The sequence below is a fragment of the Ursus americanus genome, chromosome 10, assembly GCF_024610735.1.
Source record: "Ursus americanus isolate L20-20 chromosome 10, mUrsAme1.1.p, whole genome shotgun sequence".
Lineage (NCBI taxonomy): Eukaryota > Metazoa > Chordata > Mammalia > Carnivora > Ursidae > Ursus > Ursus americanus.
Genome location: NC_142136.1, coordinates 56,255,758 through 56,282,523, shown reverse-complemented (window position 1 = coordinate 56,282,523; position 26,766 = coordinate 56,255,758). Strand labels below are relative to the sequence as shown.

Genomic DNA, 26,766 nt, shown 5'->3' with positions numbered 1-26,766 from the left:
GTAAATGTAAGAGCTAAAAATATAAAACTCTTGGAGAAAAACAAGGATAAATCTTCGTGATCTCTGATTTGGCAATGGTTTCTTAGATATGACACCAAAAGCAGCAGTAACAATAGAAACAAATAGATAAATGGAACATGATCAAAATTAAAAACTTTTGTGCCTCAAAGGACATCATCAAGAAAGTGAAAGGACAACTCAGAGAACTGGAGAAAACATTTGCAAATCATATGAAATTAGGGACTTTAATGTAGACTACATACAGAACCCTTATAACTCAATAATAAATAGACAACTCAATTTAAAAATATGCAAATGAGCTGAGTAGATATTTCTCTAAAGAAGATATATAAATGGCCAATAAGCACATGAAAAGATTCTCAATCAATATCATTAGCCATCAGGGAAATGCAAATTAAAACCATAAAGAGATACCACTCTATACTCACTAAGATGATTGTAATCAAAAAAGTAAATAAGAGGCTGATGAGGATATGGAGAAATTGGAAACCCATACACTGCTGGTAGGAATGCAGAATGGTGCAGATATATTGGAAAACAATCTGTCCTCAAAGGTTACACATATAGTTATCATATGACCTGGCAATTCTACTTCTAGGTATACATCCAAGAGAACTGGAAACATATATCCACACAAAACTTGTACATAAATGTTCATAGCCAACATTATTCATAATAGCCAAAAAACAGAAAACAAATGTATACCAAATGATAGATAAATATGATGGACATCATATCCATACAATGGAATATTATTTGGCAATAAAAGGAATGAAGTACTGATACAAGCTATAATACAGATGAACAATGAAAACATTACACTAAATTAAAGACGCCAGGCACAAAAGACCATGTATTATATCATTCCGTTTATATAAAATGTCCCCAAATAGGCAAATCTATAGACATAGAAAGATCAATGTTGCCTGGGTCTGGAGGAAGTAGGGGAACAGAAGGTGAGTGTTGAAGGGTGTGGCGTTTCTTCTTGGCACGATAAAAATATTTTAAAAGTGATTTTGGTGATGGTTGCACAACTCTATGAATATATTAAAAACCACTGGATTGTACACTTTATATGGGTAATTTGTAAGATATGTGAATTATATCTCAATAAGTGTTATCAAAAAAATATTCTTATTATTCTGTGTACAGAGAAGAAAAAGGAAGATACAAGAGAACATTCTCTGTAAATTAAGTCATTCGTTAGTTCGTTCATTCATTCATTCATTCAATAGGCACTGTTTTAGATCAACTTGTTCTTAGGTCTCGTGCCTTTTCCATACTAACATGAAATCTAGTTTACAAGACAGAAAAACCACCAATAAATTTTTTCAATGATTTTTGTAAGATCTTTTATGTCATTAAACAAGTTACTGAAATACTCCCAAGCTCTAAAGCTCTAAGAATTACAGCAAAATTATAAAAGGTAGCCAACAAATGCATATATATTAAGTCTGCTAAGTTGATCTAGCTTCTCATTTGAATCTAACCTTTTAAGAAATCAATACACAGTTAACAAATAAGTAGGAGAAGAGAGGTGAAGTGCATTATTTTCTTACCTGATCCAAATGCCTGTCCCTCATGAGTTCATACTCATTTTGCAGTGTGTGCTGAAAAAGGGTCCAGATGATGTGTTCTAGTTCTGGGTGGTCAGACAGAAGACGTGCACACAGGGTATTTAGTCGAAGATATGCTAGTCGGTACACTGCAGAGATAAGGGGAATTAGTCATGTTTACTATTCATTTTGAATTACAAGTGGATATTAAATTGCTATATTTTCAAATATTAAATTGCTATAACCACAGTGCTGTTAAACAGCATTTTATCTTTTTCTGTTTTTTTCCAAGTTTTTATTTAAATTCCAGTTAGTTAATATACAGCATAATATTAGCTTCAGATGTAGAGTTTAGTGATTCATCACTTCCATACAACACCCACTGCTCATCCCAAGTGCCCTTCTTAATACCCATCACCTATTTCACCCACCTCCCACTCTGGGAACCATCAGTTTGTTCTCCATAGGTGAGAGTCTGTTTCTTGGTTTTCCCTTTTTTCTTCCTCTATGTTCATCTGTTTTGTTTCTTCAATTTCACATATGAGTGAGATCATATGGTATTTGCCTGACTCTGACTGACTTATTTCACTTAGCATTATATTCTCTAGCTCTATCCACATCATTGCAAATGGCAAGATTTCATTCATGTTTATGCCTGGGTAATAGTCCATTGCATATTTATACTGCATCTTCCTTACCTATTCATCCATCAATGGACACTTGGTCTGTTTCCATAGTTTGGCTATTGTAGATAATGCTGCTATAAACACTGGGGTTCATGTACCCCTTCAAATTAGTATTTTTGTATCCTTCGGGTAAATACCTAGTTGTGCAATTGCTGGATTATAGGGTAGTTCAATTTTTAACTTTTTGAGGAACCTCCATACTGTTGTCCAGAGTGACTGCACCAGTTTGCATTCCCACCCATAGTATAAACAGCATATTAACAGTAACCTCACCTCTACCACTATTTTCTTTATGAATAAATAATCCCTAGTCTTAGTACAGAGTTAGGTATGTAGAAGGCAAAATAATACTTGAATACTAACATAAGATTTATTTAGAAAGTCTATAAAAATACTATTGGGTTTTAGGTCTGGAGAAAAGGAATCCACAAAATTAATTTTTTTTCCCATCTACTTTAAATATAATGACTCTTGCTTTAAATGTACCTTTCAAAGACTTGCATAAAGTAATCAGAAATTTTTAGTTAACTATCTCAGTGGTTCTTACTTTAATGTGCATCAGACTAGCCTTGGAAGGCTTGTTAAAATAAGGAATTTTTTTTCTTTTTGCACTTCATCCTAGAGTTTCTGACTGAGTAATTCTAAGATGGGGCCTAAACAAAAATTTTCCTCTCTACAACTCTCCAGGTGAGGTGGATTCTGCTTGGTTGGGGACCACACTCTGGAAACACTGCTCTAACTTAAGGGTTATCTTACAATATGCCTATAAAACTCAGTATATTTCTGACTTGAATAAAATCAGAAAAAAGATTTGTCACAGAGTGATCTGGCCTTTCATGTCCCTTCAGAGAGCTGCAGTTGGTAGGCACCTGCACATACGGCTGACTCTTACACAACATGGGTTGAACTAACAGAGTCCACTTACACATGGATTTTTTTTTTCAATAAATAGAGGACAGTACTATAAATGTATTTGCCTTATGATTTTCTTAATAACAGTTTCTTTTCTCTAGCTTACTTTACCGTAAGGAGTACAGAATATAATACATATAATATATAAAATATATGTTAATCAATTCTTTATACTGTTGGCAAGGCTTCTAGTCAACAGTAGGCTATTGGTAAAGTTTCTGGGGAGTCAAAAGCTATATGTGGATTTTTGACTGCATGCGGGATCAGCGCCCCTAATCCCCACATCATTCAAGGGTCAGCTGTATATATGCATGCACAGACACCCCTGCTCCAGCTCATACACACATAATCAGAGAATGCTACACAACCTGATTAGCCGGAAATGTGCCTACATTAGACTACGGCACGCTGTACAATCTTAACTCTACATACACACCTGAACAGAAGAAGTAATGCAGGGGTAAATACTTCCAGACATAAATTTGAAAGCATGACAAAAGCAGCAGCAGCTATAATAACAACCTCTAACACTTGCTGAGTGCTAACTATGTGCTAGGCACTGTTTGAAACAGTTTATGTATTAATTCATTTAATTAACTCAGAAACCTTATAAGGTAGATTATTTTATTACAAAATAGACTATTATTATCATTATCATTTCTACTTTACAGATGAAGAAACTGAGGCATAGAGATATTAAGTGAATTTGCCAAGGTCACACCCAGTAAGCAGAAGAGCCATGATTTGAACCCAATCACAGCCAGGTTCCAGAGTCCTTCTTCTCAAAAATAATCATCTACTAACCTTTTTTGTAAAAAAGTGAAAGGGAGGTAGATTTCAATGGCTTCTGAGTCTGGAAGGCTGAGGTTGCTTGTGCCTCTGTGTTTGCAGTAGAATTTACACGTATAGTTGATCCTTTTTTCTTTGGGGATCTTACAGGAGAAAGATACCTAGACACATTCAAAGAAAAAGCCTTCATTTGAAGTTCCCTAAGAGTCTCTCCCTCTCTCTGTCTGTCTCTCTGTCTCTCTCTCTCTCTCTCACACACACACACACACACACACACAGCTGTACACATGCATCTGAACATATCTATTTAATCTGTTATTCTATACCAAATTCCTTCTCTCAGCAAACTATTTTTTTAATTTTTATTTAAATTCTAGTTATTTAACATACAATGCAGTACAGGTTTCAGGAGTAGAATTCAGTGATTCAGCACTTACAACACAGTGCTCATCACAAGTGCCCTCTTTAATACCCATCACCCATCTAGCCCTTCCCCCACTCACCTCCCTCCATCACTCCTCAGTTTGTTCTCTATCATTAAGAGTCTCTTACGGTTTATTTCCCCTCTCTCTTTTTCTCCCCATCCCCTATGTTCATCTGTTTTGTTTCTTAATTCCACATATGAGTGAGATGTTATGGTCTTTCTCTTTTTCTTTCTTTCTCTGACTTATTTCGCTTAGCATAATACACTCCAGCTCCATCCATGTTGTTACAAATGGCAAGACGTCATTCTTTTTGATGGCTGAGTAATACACACACACAAAATCTCCTTTATCCATTCATCAGTTGATGGACAATTGGATTCTTTCCATAGGTTGGCTGTTGTTGATAAAATTGCTATAAACATCGGGATACATGTGCCCCTTCAAATCTGTATTTTTGTATCCTTTGGGTAAATACCTACTAGTGCAATTACTGGATCATAGGGTAGTTCTATTTTTAGCTTTCTGAGGATCCTCCATACTGTTTGCTAGAGTGGTTGTACTAGTTTCAGCAAGCTATTTAAACACAAGCTGGAAAAGATACGGCCTAATAGGAAAACTAAGCTTGTCATTATCATTTCTCTTTTTTTTTTTAGATTTTTTAAAATTTATTATTTATTTATTCGACAGAGATAGAGACAGCAAGCAAGAGAGGGAACACAAGCAGGGGGAGTGGGAGAGGAAGAAGCAGCTCATAGCAGAGGAGCCTGATGTGGGGCTCGATCCCATAACGCTGGGATCACGCCCTGAGCCGAAGGCAGACGCTTAACTGCTGTGCCACCCAGGCGCCCCTTGTCATTATCATTTCTAACTATTTTAATGAATGGCTTTTTCTGAGAGTTATTGCTTTATTGAAAAAAAAGATAGCTGCATATGTGTATATGTTCAATTTTAATAATTATAGTGAGATTGAGATCATAAAATAACTCCAGGTTAAAAGAATAAGTTATTAATACCAAAACAGTGTTGTCATGTTTCTGATTTTCCTCTTAAAAATGTTTAATTGATAACTATGGTTCATATATATGATAAAACAAATACCACCTAGTACAGAATTCTAGTATTCAGATACATTATCAAGGAAGATTTACATCTGTATACTAAATATGTCAGACATAAATCAACACGGAGATATTAATAAATATTCTCTCTCAATTTCTGACATTCTACCACTCTTGTGTTGCTTTTTATAGGATATTCCAGATCTACTTTCTAATTTTGTCTTAGTAGCCGAGAAATAATTCTAAGCAGGAAGGAGGATTTGTACTTTACTGTGGATGTATCTACTACATGTAATATGTTAACTAGTACACTAGGAAAAGGGAATCACCATCGTAATCTTTCAAGTACCATGGTCTAGTCTACTTCCAGTCGAGGACTTGCCCTCAATTCTCTATTTCACAATATTGTAGACAAACTTAACTTGGACAGGAGTTGGTCTCCTTGGAGTTCTGGTACAAATATTCAACTACCTATGGAACATCACTACTTGAATCTCAAACTTAAGAAGGCCAAAGGGAAGCTCTTGATTTCTTCCTTCTGTTTTTCCCATCTCAATAAATGACTCCACATTACATCCAGTTTCTTAAATCTAAAATCTAGGAGTTATTTTTAATTTCTCCCTTTTCCCAATTCCCCAAACTCAATGCAAAACCAAGTCTTATTAAATCTTCCTCTAAAATACATCCTAGATCATTCCATTTCTTTCTATCTCTACTGACAGATCTTAGACCAAGTCACTTACATCTTTCACTTGGACTACTAAAAGTACCTCCAAATTGGTCTTCCTACTGCTTCCTTGCCCTCCTCCAAACCCACCTTTACTTCAAACAGCAGCCAGAAAATGGCCCTTTAAAAATACAAAGTATAGCAAGCTGCACCATTACTTAAAACTTTAATGCTTTCCCATTGTTCTGCTAAAATCCAAACCCTTTCCTATGGCCCATGGGAATCTACAAGGTCTGGCCTCAGTTTGCCTCTCCAACCTCCTTTTGTACCTCCAACCTCCTCTTACTCACTTTACCCCAGCCACACTGGGATTTCTTTATGTTCCTTGGACCAGCTAAGTTTGATCTGCCTTAGGGCCACTGTACTTGCCTTTTACTCTGCTGGAAGGTACAAGATGCAGACGTGTGCCTAACCAGCATCCACTTGTCCTTGAGGTCTCAGGTCAAATATCATTTTATCAGAAAAAGCTTCCCTAAACATTCCTACACTCTCAGTTTCTCTCACATCACTTTATTTCCATTATAGTACTTAGTATACTCTCTTTTTTCTTTTTTTTTTTAAGTAATCTCTACTCCCAACATGGGGCTTGAACTCATAACCCCAAGATCAAGAGTCATATGCCCTACTAAGACAACCAGATGCCCAAATTTAGTATACTCTAAAAACACATCATGTATTAGTTTATTTCCCCCATAACGTAAGCATTATGAGAGGAAGAACCTATTTCATCTTACCCGCCTTTTATTCCAGTGGCTAGAAAACACTCTGGCACTTAGAAAAAGATAGGGCTTGACTTGTTTATATTAGTGCATAACCTAGCAAACTACTTTATATGTGAAGACAGAGGCATTATATGCTAGAAATACTCTGGGTACAAGTTAGCATGGAAAGGACATCTCTGGAAAATAGTCCCTGAACTAATCACAGAACATCATAATGTCAATTCCTAGACAGAACTAAATAGAAATAACAGTAGGCACATTCCTATGAAAAGGCATAGTAGCTGGGATGTTTAAGAACATGAGTTTTGCGGTCAGATTTCTTGGGTTTGATTTCTGTTGACTTTTGGCAAGTTACCTTATCTCTCTAATTCCTATTTTACAGATAACTGAGGCTGATAGCAGAATCTACTACCTTACAGGGCTGTTACGAAAATTAAATGGGAAACTTAGGCAACTGTCCAGTACACAGTGAACCTTCATTAAATATTAGCTATTTGCTTTCTTCTTCCATCATCATCATCATCATCATGTACTTATCAATTAATTTAGTCTCATATCCCATCCTAGTTCCTGTGCCTATCCTATGCTTCACCCCAAATGCACTGATCTGTACTCCCTGAAAATGGTTCCTACTTTTCTGGTCTTACATTTTGGAATTCATGCCATTTCTGACTCTTGGAACACTGTGTCTCCTCCCTCCTCTCCAGTTTCCATAAAGAAATCCTATTTTCCATCTTTCAGGCCTAATTAAATTGCCATCTCCACCATGAAAACTATCCTCATTACATCAACCCTGAGCGATCTCAGCAGCACTCTGTACCACTTTATACGATCTTTATTTGGGTACCTTATATTCCTGCTTCTTCAAAGCAAGACAAATATCTTATTCAAAATTCTATTCCCCACAGTTTCTATATAATATCTTGCATTATACCATGCTCAAAACCTATTTGCCGATTGAATAAATAGCATAACATACATTCTACTTACATATCTGCTGCAGTGTGATTACTCTGGAGAGGAAGGTTGAGAGTACAAGCAGATTCAAGGTGATCAGTTGGTCCTTCTCGGTCTTTTGCTTGTTTAATCAGATCAAATAAAGGTGAATCCTATATGAAACCAGATGACGTTAAAACCACATTGGTAAGTATGATTTTCCCATGTACTTATCGAAATCATATTGTCTGACATGGTGAGCACTACAAATTTAGTTACAATTGACAGCAGCAATTTAGAATTCAGATGAGATCCTTTTCTCCACCTTGAAAATACCAACTGCCAACTTTTGTTCTATATACATAAAGGACTAGAAAAATGTATAACTTTAAATGCTTATATTAGAAAAGAAATTAAAAGGAAAAAATACACAGAGAAGACCCAAAGAAGGTACAAAGACAGAAATAATAAGGATACGAGCATAATTTAATGGAACTAAAAACAAAGATAAAATATACAGTTTGATCACAAAGCTAATAATCAGTTCTTTGAATTAACTAATAAAATTAAACAAACCTCCAGTCAGAATGAGAAAAATAGAAAAGATAAACAGTATTAGGAGCAAAAAGTGGGACCATCATCACCAAAATTAGAAAAATAACAGAGGACTGTTATGACTAATTTTATGTCAATGAATTGGAAAACTCAGACCAAGTGGAAATTTCCAAAATAAATAAATAAATAAATAAATAAATAAATAAATTTTAAAAATTTAAAAAGTATCAATAGTCCTATAAACTATTAAAAAACCTAAAGCAGTAATTAAATATCTCCCTACAAGGATATCAAGCATATCAAGCACCTTTGGTTTTACCAGTGAAATCTACCAATCATTCAAAGAATAGATGATTCCACTTTTACTCAAATCCTTCTGAGAATGGAAAAAGTTGAAACATTCTTGGTCTCATTTTATGGGCTAGTACAACAGTGATACTAAAATTTGTCAAGGACATCAAAAAGATAATTATAGCCCATTCTCACTCATGAACAGAGATATAAAAATCCTAAACAAGAAATCACAGCAACTCAAATCAGCAGTGTCAAAAAGAGAATATATCATTACCAAAGTTGAGTTTATCCATGTTGCAAAACCGGTACAACACGAAAAAATCTTATCAAAATCAATGAAGGAGTAAGTTCTCATTTTAAAACCCATTTGTAATTAAAAGGAAGGGAGGGAGGGAAGAAGGGAGGGAAGAAGGGAGGGAGGAAGGAAAAGGAGGGCAGGGAGGGAAGGAAGGAAAGGAAGGACGAACTTATTCAACCAGGAATGGCAGGGTACTTCCTAATTTGATAAATGGCATATACAAACACACCAAAACCCACAGCAAACATTATATGTAATGGTGAACACTACAATCATTGCCCTTAAAAAAATCAGAGACAACAAAAGGATGCCTATTATCATGCTTTCTATTCAACACTGTATGTGAGGTTCCAGCCAGCTCAACAAGGAAAAGAAATGTAAGATTAAAGTATGAAATGAAAAAAATGACAATAATACCATTATTCACAATATGAAAAATAATTACACTTCTATATATCAAGAAAAAAGTTTGAAAGTCTAATTTATCATTTACAAAAAGATAAGACCAGCAGTAAAAGTCACTAAAACACTGATTCAAAATTTATAATTTTCTGGAGGTGACTGCTTACAAGTTCATAAAAAGGGGGCCCATACATGATTTACTTTTTTAATCCTTGAACTAAGAAAAACAAGAAAACAGAGAGATTGCCAAGATGCTGGGTTTATATCAAAAGGGAAAGTGGTACAACAGTAAGTAAATATACAAAGCAATGTAGAAAATAAGTAGATTTTGTAAAAATATTAAGAATAGCCCATTCAATAAAGTGTTGAAAAACTTAGCAATTTGAAAGGAAGAGATCATTATACCTTCACAATATATAGAAAATGAATTACTTATATTAAAAAACAAAATTTAAAAATTATTAGAAATTTTAAAAGTATTAGAAATTATTAGAAATCTTTACAACTTCTTGATAAGGAAGGACTTTGTGGGTTTGACCAAAACCCAGAAGTCATAAAGAAAAAGATGAACTGATCTGACTAAAAACTTTTATTTGACTAAAACCACAATAAACTAAGTTAAGCTAAATCTTTACAAATAAACAATATTGGGTTTTTTTCTACAACCCCCATAATGTAATTTTTAAAAAGATGTATTTATTTATTTTTGTGAGAGAGAGCGAGAATGAGCGGGGGGGGGGGGGGGGGGGAGGCGCGGGGCAGAGGGAGAGCAGACTCCCCACTGAACAGGGAGCCCCATATGAGACTCAATCCCAGGACCCTGGGATCATGACCTGAGCAGAAGGCAGATGCTTAACTGACTGAGACACCCAGGAGCCATATAATGTAATTTTTATTATCAACTAATTCTTTCCTATTCTTTCCTTTCATTAAGGGCACTCTGAAGTGCGATCTAAGTGAGTGCTTTCATTGGAGTAAAGTAATGCTAACAACACAAGCTAAGGCATGGATGTCATAGTGTTTTACATTTTCTAGCCACCGACAAATTATATACAAAATTATATACAAAATATATTTATTTAACAAAAATAGTGTGGGTGTAAATCCACATATATTCAACAGGAGTGGCCTATTCCCATTTTTCTGTCAATGACATTTTAAGAGACCCTAAGACCCACAAAGAAGGAAAAAAATGTAACAAGATGAAACCAGAAAGGGAGACAAACTATAAAACACTTAATCTTAGGAAAGGAACTGAGGGTTGCTGGAGGGGAAGGGGGTAAGGGGATGGGGTGGCTAGGTGATAGACACTGGGGAGGATATGTGTTGTGGTGAGCACTGGATGTTGTGTAAGACTGATGAATCACAGACCTGTACCCCTGAAACAAATAATACATTATATGTTCATTAAAAAAATTAAAAAAAAAAAAGTCTCACAAAGAAATGCAAGTAAACCTGAGTCTTTATAGGATTTAGGTATGCTACTAATCAGGCATTTTACTTTCTCTTCAGATTAGCATAATAGGGTTATACTAAAGTGAATGCCTCCTCATAGGATTAAGGTAACGTTTTTTTACCAAGTCTTTATGTTTCACTCAAGTATCACTTTTATTACTTCATCTCCCCCAACCCAAGTGGTCACACAGATATACGATATAAGTTTATGACAATGAGTACGTCATGATAATGGGCGGAAGTATAGGGCAGTGGACTGGTGTGAGACTTTGGAGCCACATGACATGGGTTCACATCCTGGCCCTTATTGGCAGCATGACTTTGAACAAGTTGATTAACCTCATTATGACCTACTTTTCTCAACTGTAAAGTGGAGATACTAATGACAATGCTTAAATCACAGTATTGTGAGAATTAAGTGAATTAATGATACATGTTAAGCATTTACAACAGAGCCAGGCACAGAGTAAGTGTTATGTAAACATTTGAAATTATTATGGTTAAGTTCTTACTTACACATCTAAATAAATGCCTTTATACAAAGGACAATGGTATCTGTTCAAATGTATGAATGTCCACTTCATACATTCATACATTCCATCCAACCACCCAATATTTGTTGTCTACTCTGTAGGAGGCTCTACGGTAGGAAATAAAAATTACGAACAATCCCCCCATTGCCAGATATCAATGGACTTGAAGAATCATTTCCGAGGCATCTGTCCTCTTCCACCTAATTCAACTTGTTTAGTTGATGTCTGTGTGCAAAATAAACTTTAACAATCCTCTACCACCAAAAAAACGCTGTTTTCTAGTTTTTCCCATATCATTATCATTCCTTACATATAGTTGTCCAAATCAAAAAAGGAGTCCTCTTTAATTACTCTTTCCCTTGAACTCCACTATCCAATCCTGGGAAGTCATGTTGACTTTAACTTCAAAATACATCCCAGGTCTAACTTCTCATCATCTCTAACATTACTATAGTCTAAGCCATTATTATCTCTTGTCTGTACTACCACAAAGGCATCCTCCAACTGATTTTCATACTTCCACTCTTATGCCTCCCAGTTCTCAATAAAGCTGATAAACTACTCCCCACACCCTCCCCCCTACTCAAAACCCTCCAATGACTTCCCATCTACACTAGAATAAATCCAAACTTTTTATCCTGGCTTACTAAAGCCAGGGTCCCTTGAGATATAGCCCCCTCTCAGGCCTTACTTTCTACTACTTTCCTCGTTACTTACTCCTGCCATACTGGTCTTCTTTCTGTTCCTTGAACACAGCATGATTCTCCCTGTCTCAATTTCTGTATTTACTGTTTCCTCTGTCTACTATGCTCTTTACCAGAGCTTCCCATGACTCAACCCACTCCATTATTCATGCCGTCTCCTTAAATAACACCTCCTCAGCAAAGCTTTCTCTGAACATCCTGTCCAAGACAGTCATAATTCCCACTTTGCTAGTACTCCCAACTCTGCTCTATTTTCTTCACAGTACTGATCACTATTTGAAATCGTATTATGTATTCATTTGTTTACTTGTTTATTAACTGTTTCCTCCAGTTAACTTGTTCAAAACAGTATCACCAATGTCTAAAAATGCCTGGCACACAGTAGGGACTCAATAAACATTTGTTGAATAAATGAAAAAGTGAGTAGGCAAATGTGTTCAAAGTTCTTTGAGGTTATTCCACCTTAATATACACCCTAGATCCTTTAAAAATAAAATATTTACCTACTCCTTTCCCCCATCTTTTCCCTTTAAGCATTAGTAAACACTTATGTATGTGTACCTTACACAAAGAAAATAAAAACATGAAAATTATTTCAGAATGCCTATTATTTAGAAGACTTTTTTTCAAAGTGAATTGCAGTGGAGTAGAGTGGAGCATTTAGGCAACCCAGAGTAAAACTAAAAATCAGTTTTGTCTGTAAAAACCATATCCATTAAACATCAAACATTTATTGAATACTTCCTATGTACAAGGAACAGATATGGCTCCTCCCTACATGGTGCTCAGAGTCCAACGGGAAGAAGCAGACAGCACACAAAAGGAAATAAGTAGGTAATGACAGATTCAGAAAAATTCTATGAATTTTTTTTTAAAGAATTTTTTTTTAAAAGATTTTATTTATTATTTGACAGAGAGAGACAGCAAGAGAGGGAACACAAGCAAGGGGAGTGTGAGAGGGAGAAGCAGGCTTCCCGCCAAGCAGGGAGCCAGATGAGGGGCTCGATCCCAGGACCCCAGGATCATGACCTGAGCTGAAGGCAGACACTTAATGGCTGAGCCACCCAGGCGCCCCAACAACAGAATTTCTTATCAAAAATACAAATGGAGACCCTGGGGGGTGGTTCAAGGAAGATGTATCTGAGAAGGTAACATGGATGCTAAGACTTGAAGTAAGAAGAAGAGGCTGTGCTTTGAGAGAAGCAAGAGGCAGAGGTCTCCCAAGATGAAAGAAGATGTGCTGAGGAACTGGTGTTATTTTAGGAAATATAAAGAGGCTACTGGTACTAAAGTAAAGTGGTGGTGCAGTAATGGAGAGGCTGCTAAATAAAAAGGTAAACAGCTGCTTGATGATCCAAAACTATAAAAGACCATGCTAAAAAGTTTGAATAATCTAAGAGAAATGGGACATCTATTATAATAGAAACTATATTTTAGGCTAGAGATTTTTCTTGTCATAAATCACTAATATAAAGATTGCTAGTTCAACTGTGTCTTGCTTCCTATTATATACATTCCTAGCATAGAACTGGGGTTCTAAAAATATTTACTGAATATCTAAATGATTTATTGTTTGCTTTCAGGAATGTCTTCCAGTTGATAAGAGGTCACCATAACCCATACTGCCTTAGCTCTGTTTCAAGTGGCAGAATTTCCTATCAATTTCCAACTTCCTAGCTCCAACATGCATGAAGAATGTGCCAGGCAGGTTTAGTACCAAGTCCAGTGAGATCAAACAACTTTGGAGTTGTATGCATATAACTCAGGAATTAATGCAATTGATCTGAAATTTAAAAAAGAAAAGCCTACTATTCACTAACTTACTTAAGACCTTAGCTTCACCGTAAGCAGAACCAAAAATATGAAATTACCAGTATACTAGGGTTATTTTTATTTCAGCATTAGTATGTTATCAACCAAAATGCCTTTCAGACTATCCTCTCTCCAAGAGAAAAATATGTATAAGCAGTATAAAACAGGGCCAGGATTAGGGTGAAGCAAGAGAGGTGTCTTGGATGCAAAATTTAAGGAGGTATTCACTTGTACTTGCATTGACCCTATGAAATTTGCCCTTTGGGCCACTGAACACTAAACTGGTAATGAAAGTTAGTTAATTTAAGATACAGAATGATATATCACTTTTATGCTTTGCTTAGATGAGAATTAAAGCACTTTCAATTTACAAAGTTAATTCAAATGCATTATTTCATGTAATCCCCAAAATAAATCTGTGAATTAAGTGTTATCATTATTCATTTTACGGATCACAAAGCTTGGCTATTTTAGTAAATTATGACTGCATATTATATACTGTGTTATGCACTAAAATTATTTTAGAGTGTAGGATAGTAACATTTGAGGTTTATAAATATAAAAACCAAAACTCTTTTAAGCTATTTTTTAAAAATAAAGAAGGAATAGAGTAGCTTCCTAGAACAAATACTAGAATATGACTTACTAAAAACATTTTATTAATTTAACTATTGTTTTCCATCTTTATCCTAAGGATTTACTGAAAAATAAATCTATATTAACATCTGTTATTAACAATAATAGCTACCATTTAGTAAATGCTTACTGTATGTACACATTTAATTTTCACAAAACACTATGGGTATACTATCTCCGCTAGAGAGATACAGAAAATGAGGCTAACAAAAGGATTTGAACTCAGGCAGCCAGGCTCCAGAGTCTGAGCTCTTATCCACTGACTATACTATAATTTTCACTAAGTTCTCAGTACAAAAGCAGCAATAAAGCAAGTGCATGAATTAATCTTACCAAGGCTAATCCTGGTATCACACACTATTTAATAAAGTGAAATGTTCCTGATAATCATTCTTCTGGCAGAAAACAACACAGTCATACTTATTTAATCAGAGATGACTGTCTACAACTTCTACAGTATTTGCTTAACATAATTATATAATTTACCAAACAGTGAGAGCTTGTATAAAATATTAGTTTCCTTTCCAGGGTAACTGTTTGGTATAATAAATACCCAAACAATACTGAACTATGAATCAAATTTTGACAATGTTAGACAATTTATATTATAACCAGTTTGAGCAATGTTTAGTTAGAAGCATTATTTTTGAAAAACACACTTGTTAAATATTAGAAATTATGCAAAACGGGCCCAAAATTCTAACTAGATTTTCATTAAAAGTGATTGTTTAGAGCAATTTTTAAGTCCCTCAAAACAGCAGTCCCTTTGTTAAATTATAGACTAAAAGCAAATATTTTAAGGACTTGAAAACTCTAAAGTAGTAATTTTATTATGTCAATTATATACAACTTTACACACACACATATTCCAAACAACTATACACCCTAAAATGTATTTTTAGAAGTATTTTCTGAATTGATATCTTCATCAACTTTTTCGAAAACAATGAGAAGTTTATCAATATGGGTAGATCCTTTTTTCTTCATTTCAAATTAAGTTATTTTGTGGTATTGGGTATTATTTAAAGTCTTTTTAAAAAATGTAACCTATAAAATATGTTATATTTTGCATTTGTTGTATTAATTTTAAAATACTGTTTAAAGAAAGGAATTCCTAACTCAAAATTAGCCAAGAATTCCAAAACTGGGTCAGGGTTTACTTGAAGATTTTTGACAAATCTGCTCTGGGTAGGCAGCTCCAAGTGTGAAGGCAAAATTTATGCAATTAAACTAAAACAGCCATTTTTCTAAATGAAGTATTACAGGAGTCAAAAGTGCACTCCCATCAGTACTAGCTCCAATGGCCACAGAAAGTATTTCCACTGAGAGCATCCTCTGTTCTAACAATCATGATAAAATTGTGTTGAAGAGTCATTATTTGTATAATTTACCCTAAATGCTATGGGAAAGTTACTGTTCCTAATCCAAAGAAGAGATCTTATTCTAACTGAAAGCATAAGAAAACCTATAATGAATATTTGAAAAATGAATAAAAATTCATACAGTAGGCAGAATTAATATCATAAAGGGAACTAATACAGTGTGAAAACGGACAATAAAAGAGAAATAGGATATAAAAGCTTGTGAAAGGAAACTAGCACGTCTGAATATGATGAAAATCAAGGATGTTTTGTCAAACTTGGAAGGAGTAGAGGGTTATGACTGAACAGAAAAGTACAAGACGGATGCATGAGAGTTCAAAGGTGAGGAATAAACATGCTTGCCATGCTTAAGTGAGGAATCATCCAATTATCTATTAATAATGATGATGATAAGGATTTGTAAAAAAGTAAAAGAACGAAGACACATATCCTATGATTAAATAATCATAAGAAAAGTCATTCTTCTCAAATAATTCCTGCCTTAACCAGGGCCTACCAGAGAAAAATCATCAGATTTTTACCTTTGGGAATCTAATTAGTACCCTTTACCTACATACATTATTCCATGACAGCAAATACTGTAGCAGGTTTAACCTATTCATAGCGCCAAAGTTTTGTGTCAAAGATTATTTAATGACTAGACATTGAATTGTTTTCAAGAAAATAAAACAAACTTAAAAACTTAAGCCAACATTATTGAGGAATTTCACTGGTCTTGGGCTTTGCTGCTTCTACCTCTAGGTGGACATACTATTCAGTTCTTGGAATTCCATAATCCTTAAAGTTTCCAATCTGAAACTGAACTAAATATGAGTCTTCTACACCTCCTGGCTTTGGAAACCCCTTGGCCATTCTTGTCCTGAAGCCTTAAAATAAGGGTTGGCCAAACGTGGGCACAACAATAACCTGACATGTAAAGGTGACACGAGGTTCTACAGGCACAGTTCAGTTGCAGCACATCAGTATAGCTATGCCAACTTAATTTTTTACTTAATTTCAATGAAAAAAATCTACAAAGTAAATATGAGATAGTAAAACCGATTGTTAAACCATTATACTAAAACCTGTGCATTCCAACAAGCTCTGTTAACTTGTGTGGTATGTCTTTAAGTGTAGTAAGAGTTCACAATCTCTAATCGTTAATTTCAAGTCTAGACCATCAATGGCCTAGGTCATCCTTAGAATGTCTCAGTTATATTTTATAAGGTAAACTCTTACTTTCTGATAGAGCTTTTAATTTAGCTGGAAGGCAGTATATGTAAGAGTCCCCATAGAAGCTTCATTTGACACACAGATTAGATTCCTCCTCAAAACCCCTAAAATTCTGATAATGCCAGGAAGGGGGAATATCTACATTGTAGAAAAGCTCCTCAGCAGATCCTAATGCAATCCCACCATTTCAGCTTCCTCCCACCTGATCCCTGCCACGTCTCCTCTGCCACCCCTCTAAGAACTAACTTTAGTTTTCTAATTCTGATAAAAATTTTTAAAAGCTGGTTCACTCTTTCTTAAATGGCAATACTATTTTTAACAACTCCATTTCTTGCCTTCTTAAGGCTTCAAAAGGCATCCTTTCAACCAGTCCCTAAATTCTGTTTTCTAGAATACTAATAACCAGGTAAATTTGAGATCAGTCAGATATAAAAGTACAGTCTCTATTGTGAAACTCAGAAATTCCCTAAATCATAACATAATCAATCACTGACAGAAGACTTTTGGTTGCCATTTTCCCAACATTTGGGCTACAGTGATGATAGGGTAAGAAGACAGAATATTAGAGTCATTTCATTAACTTTATGAGAACTAAATTTTAATGCCAGACCCATAGCAAAAATTTGGTGTTGTCTAGAGAGGGTACCACACTGTGAAGTAGAATAACAACTGTGATCTTTCTTTCTATTGTGTCTTATCTTGATAACTATAATTCATGATTCAAAGTCATTACCACATACTTCATAGTAATATTTTACTTCCTTCTCCTACCAAAATTGTCTTCTTGATTCTCTCAATTTAAGAATACTTACTGAGCATCTACTGTATGCCAAGTTCTATACAAAATATTTTACAAACATTATCTCACGTAATCCTCATAGTAAATCTATAAAATACATACTATTATTATCCCCATTTTATAGACAAAGAACCTGAAAAATGGAAGTTAAGAAATATGCCCCATGTCATGTGGCTAATGAAGGGTGGAGCAAGGATTTAAACCCAAGTCTGTTTCAAAAGCATGTGATGTTAGCTCCTATACTATGATGTAAACCATATTCATTTGCTAATTTTCTCTTCATTCTTTGTGCCTACTGTCAGGCTTTTAGTTGTGTTTCCATGGTGTTGTCTCCCCCTACAATTAGCTCTACTCCCCACAATTACATCTACCATTCATTCATTCATTCCACATATTCAACATTTCATGACAGGCACCACAGCCACTGAGAAGAATATAACATTAATGATAGTACGTACCACAAAGGGTTGTTGTGAGAATTAAATAAACTACACAAAGTTTGATACACTACATGGCATATAATAAGCATTCACTAATTCTGCTCTCAAAGAGTTTATAGATTTACCGAATGCCAGGCATAGCACCAAGCACTTTATTTATATTATTTCATTCCTGCAACAATCTAGGAGGAAGTTACTATTTTTTATGCCATTCTACAACTGAAGAAAGGTAGGCTAAGATTAAGTTGCCCAAAGGCACAATAAGTGGTAGATTCAGGATTTGGTCACAAGCTTTTCCACTCCAATGCCCAGGTTTTTAATCCTTATGCTACAGTCTTTAGTCTAATGAAGAAAACAGATAAGTAAATAAAAACCAGCAATCCAGAGCAGTAAGTTCCATAGTCAAAGGATACACAGGGTATATACACTGGAAATCAAGAGAAGGACACTGAATCCAGATTAGGTACATTAGGGGAAAACTTCCTAGAAGGAGATTAACCTCATTTGAGTCCTAAAGATAGAAGTCATTTCAAGTGGAAAGCAGAATAGACAGCTCAGAAACAAGAGAAAATATGGCCCTCAAGAAACTTCATGTAGCTCCCATAAAATGAGGAAAATAATACTCCCTCAGAGGGTTGGTTGTTATTATAATTAAATGAGATGGTAAGTATAAAGTACTCAGAATGGCACAAGGGACATAAGTCCTTAAGACTGAAATGATTTGTTCCATAAAGCTAAAACATAGATTTTATAACAAGGAAACAGCAGGGGATTAAACTAATTAAAGGATTTTAAGGAGGTGACTGAGAGGATCCAGACGGGACTTTTAGACAGTTCTAAAATAAAATCTCAGTGCCTAGCATATAATGGATACTCAAATATTTCTAGAATGTTATACAATATAGCCATATCAAGGGTTAAATTAAAATACAGCAAAGAACCAAGAAGAAAAGTGATATGATTTGCTTTCTAATTGACATTAAATATCACTTGTGGCAGCCAGCCTCCAAGATCACCCCAATAACCCCTACCACTGGGCTATTTATATCCTTGTGAAGACCCCTCCTATATTGTACCAGGGTTAGTCTGGTCAATGGCATATGGCAGAAGTGATGGCATGTCACTTCTGAGTTAGCTTATAAAAGCCTGCAGTTTTAGGCTCCCGGAAGTCCCACGGAGAGAAGTCCACATGGCAAAAAAGGAAGCCTCCGGCTAACAACGAGTGAAGAAGTAAGAAGGCCTGCCAACAACCAGATGAGTGAACTTGGAAGCAGATTCTCCAACTCCAGCAAAGCCTTAAACTGACTGCATCCTTAGCTGACAACTTGAGGGTCTCTCCTGAGTGAACAGGGGCCAAAACCACACAGCTAAGCACTCCCAGCCAGATTTCTGACCTTCAGAAACTGTGTGAGATAACAAACTTCATTTATTTTTTTTATTAAAAATTTTATTTATTTGTCAGAGAGAGAGAGAGAGAGAGCGTGCACATAAGCAGGGGGAACAGCAGGCAGGGGGAGAGGGAGAAGCAGACTCCCTGCTGAGTCCCAGTGCAGGACTTGATCCCAGGACTCTGGGATCATGACATGAGCCAAAGGCAGACACTTAACCGACTGAGTCACACAGGTATCCCCAAACTTTAGGTATTTTAAGTTGCCACATTCTGGGATAATTTCTTATACAGCAAATAAATAATTAATATAGCAAATGATTTTTTTAAAAGACTACAAAGAAAATATTTAGTGGAATGCTTAACCTTTGAAAATTATGTATTTGTATCTATAGCACTATGTCCAGAACTCAGAGAGCAGTTTTTCTCTTGGATTCAGGCAAGCTGCCTCATGTCATTACCTATCTACTTAAATTAACTGGCAGCATGATCACTCTCTGGACAACACCTTACTCTGCTCTGCCATTTAATCCTGTGAGGGAAACCAGACTCTACCAGCAAGATTAGTATAAATCCCACTGAATAAATAATCTGCATAGAAAAAGTAGAAGCTATAAGTCTACTCTACATATTTCATAATTAACATACATTTCTAAAGCAACTATGAATCTTTCCAGAGCATCAAGGATTTAAAGGTTATCAAGTCAAGGTGTTCCTAAAAGATTCTGATTATCCGAGTACGCACAAGATCTCTAGTGCTAGTAGAAGAATTAATAATGGAAGAGGAAGATGGGAATTGCTACTGTTTTCTGAGTATTTTAAGGAATATTATTGGACCTATGTTATAGGAAATGTTTTTGTACTATCCTAAGCCAAATCATTAGAAGATCATTTCACCCTGCAAAAGGAAACTCGAATATAAAACAGATAATCTAGGACAGGCCATGACCTTTCTGACAGTTCTTTCCCATTTTACTTTACTACTTTTTTAATACTGATATTCCTCAGGATGTTCTTACCAATATATATGCTGGTTGAGCCACTATCATGGCTATACTTCTAAATCTACATTTCTAAATCTACATTTCTGACTAAAGGTTCTTATTCAAGTTCCAGATCCATTACTTTCAACTAGATATCTCAGGCCTCCACATGGATATGTGGCAAACATGTCAAATAGTCACATGTTCAAACATTAACATGAACTCATTACCCTCATCACCAATCAGCTATGATTCCTCAATATCCTCTTTGGTTAACTGTGTTATCAATCACCTAACCACTGTGGGTACAAATCTTGGAATTATCCTCAGTTCTGTCCAGGCTCCTAATCTTTGGAGAGTCATACTTTTACTTTTAATATATATATATATATATATATATATATATATATATATATATATTTTTTTTTTTTTTTTTTTTTTTCCCCTTAACTGGTTGGCTCAGTTGGAGTGTGGGACTCTTGATCTCAGTGTTGTGAGCTCAAGCCCCATGTTGGGTATAGAGATTACTTGAAAAATAAATCTTTAAAAAAGATTTTTAAAAAATAAACTAAAAATGGATCATGCTTTTTTTTTTTTTTAAAGATTTTTTATTTATTTATTCGACAGAGATAGAGACGGCCAGTGAGAGAGGGAACACAAGCAGGGGGAGTGGGAAAGGAAGAAGCAGGCTCATAGCAGAAGAGCCTGATGTGGGGCTCGATCCCATAACGCCGGGATCACGCCCTGAGCCGAAGGCAGACGCTTAACCGCTGTGCCACCCAGGCGCCCTGGATCATGCTTTTAAATATAAAATGTGAAGCTATAAAACTTTAAAAAAAAAAAAAGCATAGGGGAAAATCTTTGGGATCTTAAACTTGACACCACAGGTATGATCCATAAAAGAAAAATTATTAAATTGGACTTCATCAAAATTTAAAGCTTTGGCTATAAGAAAGACCATAGAAGAGGATGAAAAAAGAAGCTCTACAGATGAGGAGAAATTATTTGTAAGCCACATCTCCAATAAAAGACTAGTGTCAAACATATAAAGAACTTGCAAAACTCAATGGTAATAAAACAAACAATCCAATTAGAAAATAGGCTAGGGGGCGCCTGGGTGGCGCAGTCGTTAAGCGTCTGCCTTCAGCTCAGGGCGTGATCCCAGCGTTCTGGGATGGAGCCCCACATCAGGCTCCTCTACTAGGAGCCTGCTTCTTCCTCTCCCACTCCCCTGCTTGTGTTCCCTCTCTCGCTGGCTATCTCTGTCAAATAAATAAATAAATAAATAAATAAATAAATAAATAAAATCTTAAAAAAACAAACAAACAAAATAGGCTAAGATATGACGAGACATTTTACCAAAGAGGAAATACAGATCACAAATAAACACAGAAAAAGATATTCAATATCATTAGCCATCATCCTAATGGGAAATGTAAATTAAAACCTCAATGAGCTATCCCTACACTGTCAGAATGGCTAAAATTTAAAAAAGTGACAATATCAAATGATGGCAAGGATATAGAGAAACTGGAACCCTCATATATTGCTGGTGGTAGTCTGATTAAACAAAACACACAATAACCATACAATTCTGTAATTGTACTCCTTGGGTATTTATCTCAAAGTAATGAAAACTCAAGTTCATTTGAAACCTGTGTACAAGGTTCACAGCAGCTTTACTTGTGATAGTTAGGGACTGGAATCAGCCCAAATCATCTTCAATACAAGTATGGTTAAAGAAACTGTAGTACATTCATACTATGAAATACTAGTCAGCAATAAAAAAGGTATGAACTATTGATACATGTAATATCTTAAATGTATCTCTAGAAAATTAGGCTGAGTGAAAAGAAAAAGATAATCCTAAAAAGATCATTGTATTTGATTCCATTTATGTTACATTTTGAAATAACAAAATCTTAGAAATAGAAGGCAGGTTAATAGTGACCAGGTGTTAAGGACAGGCATGAGAGGCTGGAGGGATGTGGGTTTAGTTCCTCATGTGATACAACTGTTCAGTATCTTAACTGTAGTGGTAGATACATGAACCTACACACATTGTCCCCAGGTCAGGCTGGCAGGTGTCTCTTAGCTGGGGGTGGGAGTGGGGAGGTGGAGGGTGGAATGGTGTCCCTCTACAGCCCTACTGTCTCTAAGGCAAGGAAGGGAAGTCTTGGGACAGGCTGCATGTTGTGGCTGTGTCCCTTCTGCTGATTCCATTTGCCGCTCCAAGCCTCCTAGTGAGGAAAGGGAATCTTAGGAGTCTTGAGCTTGTGGTAATAGCACTTGAAGCAAAATGATTAATGCTATTTCCAGACATTGCTAACAGAGGAATGGTGTAAGACCTATTTAAAAAATTCACTTTTTCATTATTAAGACTGAATCCCAAAACAGATTCACTGAATTAGAGAACTAAACCTTAAAATTTCTATTTAGAGTACAGCCAAATGCAAAGTATTATTATTAAAAAGATTATTTCTTCTAATTATCAATATTTTAAGAACGTACTTTCAAGTAACCTTTAAATAAATATGGAGGTAACAGATAAAAGTTTTAAGACATGCTCCTTCTCAAGAAGAAACTAATTCAAAGGTGATGAATGAAATGAATCTGAATAAACTAAACTATCCACTTCTCTAGTTCAGCTGAAAATTTTCTCAAAGATATCAGTGTTTTGTAATGCAGAGTATAGCTACTAAAAACAAAAAACTGCATTTTCATTAACAGTAAAACAGTTCTATCAATAAGAATTAAGCTTTGATAGTGTTTCTGACTAGTAATTTTAAATGGTTTACTTACATAAAGTCTGTCTTCTGCAGCATACTTATTTAAGGCTCATTTGGTGGCAGAAATTCTCGGGCCAAAAATATTTGCTAGATTCATCTTCCAGCAGTTATACTACTTTGAGGGAGTCCCTGAAAAAGCCTTCTCTATATTAGAAAGCAAGACAGCAGAATCTCAATTCTCTCCTTCAGATAGTATATATCTTAGATAAGCATTTTATTGCTTCCGACCAACAATTGTTTTTAAATTTACAAAGTAGTAAATATAAAATGACTTTAAGTGTTTTAAAACATCAAAATACATTTCTATTTCCTAATTAACCTAAGTATACTTTTATAAACAGAAAAGCACATATCATTTTTTAAAAAAGCTTAAAGTCTAAAAAGTTAATCTAACTCCTAAAAGGTTCCAATTCAGATATGTCAGAATGGAAGGTACCGAGGCATTTATATGTATGTTCATTGTCAGAAATTAGCTTATTTATTTTTCATTATGTTTGAAATGGATGGTGGCTAAAATCATTTTGAGAAATTTATGGTAAGACTGTTTAAAAGATACAGCAGAAAATGTTCTTATCTAGTAGAAAATATTTTTATCAATAGGACATAAGAAGAAAAAGCAGAGTTCCCTTCTAAACCTTAAAGATACTATTCTCTGATTTCAGCTATGTAAGTATAATAGCAGAGACTTAAATTAAACCTCAGTCTTGAGGTGTCTGCCTGGCTCAGTTGGTGGATCATGCGACTCTTGATCTCAGGGTTGTGAGCTCAAGCCCCACCTTGGGTGTAGCGATTACTTAAAAATAAAATCTTAAAACACACACACACACAACCTAGAACCTAAGTGTTCCCTGATGGAAAGGATGAAGGAAATGTGCTGGAGAGACCAGCAGGGCATTGTGCTAAGTGAAGTAAGTCAGACAGAAAAAAACAAATACAGTATGATCTCACTTATATGTGGAATTAAAAAAAAAAACAAAACCACAAACCAAACCCAAACACTGAGCTCACAGATACAGAGAACAGACATGAATCCCAGAAGGGTTGGGGGTTGGGCAAAACAGATAAAGGTGTCAGAAGATACAAAATTCCAGTTATAAAATAAATAAGTCACGAGGAGGTAATGTACAGCATGGTGACTACAGTTAATAATATTGTATTATATATTTGGAAGTTGCTAAGATAGTAAATCTTAAAAGTTATCACCACAAGAAAAGTTTTATAATTATGTATGGTGATGAATGTTAATTATACTTCTTGTGGTAATCACTTCACAATATATACAAATACTGAATCATATATTGTACACCTAAAACTAATATAATGTTATATGTCTATTATTAATTTCAATAAAAAGCTTCTGCACAGCGAAGGAAAAACAAAACTAAGGTAACCTACAGAATGGGAGAAGATATTTGCAAATGACATATCTGATAAACAGTTAGTATCCAAAATCTATGAAGAACTTAGAAAACTCAACATGCAGCAAATGAGTAATCCAATTTAAAAATGGGCAGAAGACATGAATAGACATTTTTCCAAGGAAGTCATACAGATGGCCAACAGACACATGAAAAGATGCTCAACATCACTCATCATCAGGGAAATGCAAATCAAAACTGCACTGAATATCACCTCACACCTGTCAGAATGCCTAAAATCAACAACACAGGAAACAACAGGTGTTGGCAAGGATGTGGAGAAAGGGGATCCCTCTTGCACTGTGTGGCGGGAATGCAAACTGGAGCAGCCATTCTGGAAAACAGCATGGAGGTTCCTCAGAAAGTTAAAAATAAGAACTACCCTACGATTTAGCAATTGCATTACTAGGTATTTACCCAAAGGACACAAAAATACTGATTTAAAGGGGCACATGCACCCCAATGTTTATAGCAGCATTATCTATAATAGACAAATTATGGAAACAGCCCAAGTGTCCATCATCGACTGATGAATGGGTAAAGAAGAGGTGGTATATACATACAATGGAATATTATTCAGTCATAAAAAAGAATGAAATCTTGCCATTTGCAATGACATGGAAGAGAGTATTTTACCAAGTGAAATAAGTCAGTCAGAGAAAGACAAATATCAAATGATTACACTCATGTGTGGAATTTAAGAAACAACACAAATGAGCAAAGGGAAAAAAAAGAGAGAGATACAAACCAAGAAAGAGACTCTTAACTATAGAGAACAAACTTATGGTTACCAGAGGGGAGGTAGGTAGGGAAATGAGTTAAATAGGTGAGGGGGATTAAGGAGTGCACTTGTTGTGATGAGCACTGAGTAATGTGTGGTAGTGTTGAATCACTATATTGTACACCTAAAACTAATATTACACTACATGTTAACTACCTGGAATTTAAATAAAACTTTAACATATATTTTAAAAACTAGAAAATGACAGCTGATTTATTACAGTAGCAGAGTCAGTTATGTTACCTTTCCTCCTCCTAATTTTTTTCTATTACTTTTTGAGAATATTAATAATATCTCTCCTCCATGATAAATAATAAATTTATTCCTAGGAAAAATTACTGAAAACCCAACCTCATGGAATGATGTCATATGTGCCTAGAAACTGGTCGAGTTGTGTCAGAGAAAAGTGAAGTCACGGTTCCAAAAATGAGCAGGGCTAGGTAACAGTTATGTCAGAACACAAGAGTAAGGAAAGAGTTGGCTCCTTGAAGGACTGACACAGAATCTAAAGGTGGATCCAAAATAGGATACCACGTTATGATGGAGAAAAGACAACTGTAATCTGTAAGTACCTTTAAGATCCCAGATGCTCATTCAGGCATATGTACGACAGATAATTAGCAGAAGTCAAGGAAATAAATTGATATAGTCTGTCAGATGTCACTGCTACCAGAGAAACTGAACCCAGGAGAAAATTCAGGCCTGAGGTAAATAGGGTGCTAGCCAGAGCATCAAAGAGTAAAAGATGAACCTGATAACTGCACAGGAAGGCAGAAGTCAGGGTGCGATCTGACCTGAAATGAAATTATGGACCTGGGGCTCTTTGTAATGAAAGACAGGTACTCTTCCAGAAGTATTTAGTTTTAAGAATGCTGTCGAGTAGCCAAAACCAAACCAAACCAAGTTTATAAGGCGTCATGCAAAACAAAAATCAGAAGTAGACATGTGGAATTTTATCAAACTGAAATACTGTTCGGTAATTTCCAATTGCAATGAAAACTTGGGGTATAAGAACCTGGTGAGTGAAGTAATGGAAGATGAGGCTGGAAATACA

At 35.3% G+C, this 26,766-nt stretch overlaps 1 protein-coding gene across 2 annotated transcripts in view; it reads right to left on the bottom strand.

Moving 5' to 3' along the window:
* Positions 1 to 26,766, bottom strand: part of RB1 (RB transcriptional corepressor 1) — a 151,875-nt gene that overhangs the window by 17,149 nt on the left and 107,960 nt on the right. For both annotated transcript variants that reach the window (XM_045796812.2, XM_087865149.1), the window contains 3 exons: positions 7,887 to 8,005; positions 3,980 to 4,125; positions 1,581 to 1,726 (listed from right to left, as the gene is read on the bottom strand). In XM_045796812.2, the coding sequence (XP_045652768.1) occupies positions 1,581 to 1,726; positions 3,980 to 4,125; positions 7,887 to 8,005 (411 nt within the window). The remainder of the gene's footprint in view (positions 1 to 1,580; positions 1,727 to 3,979; positions 4,126 to 7,886; positions 8,006 to 26,766) is intronic.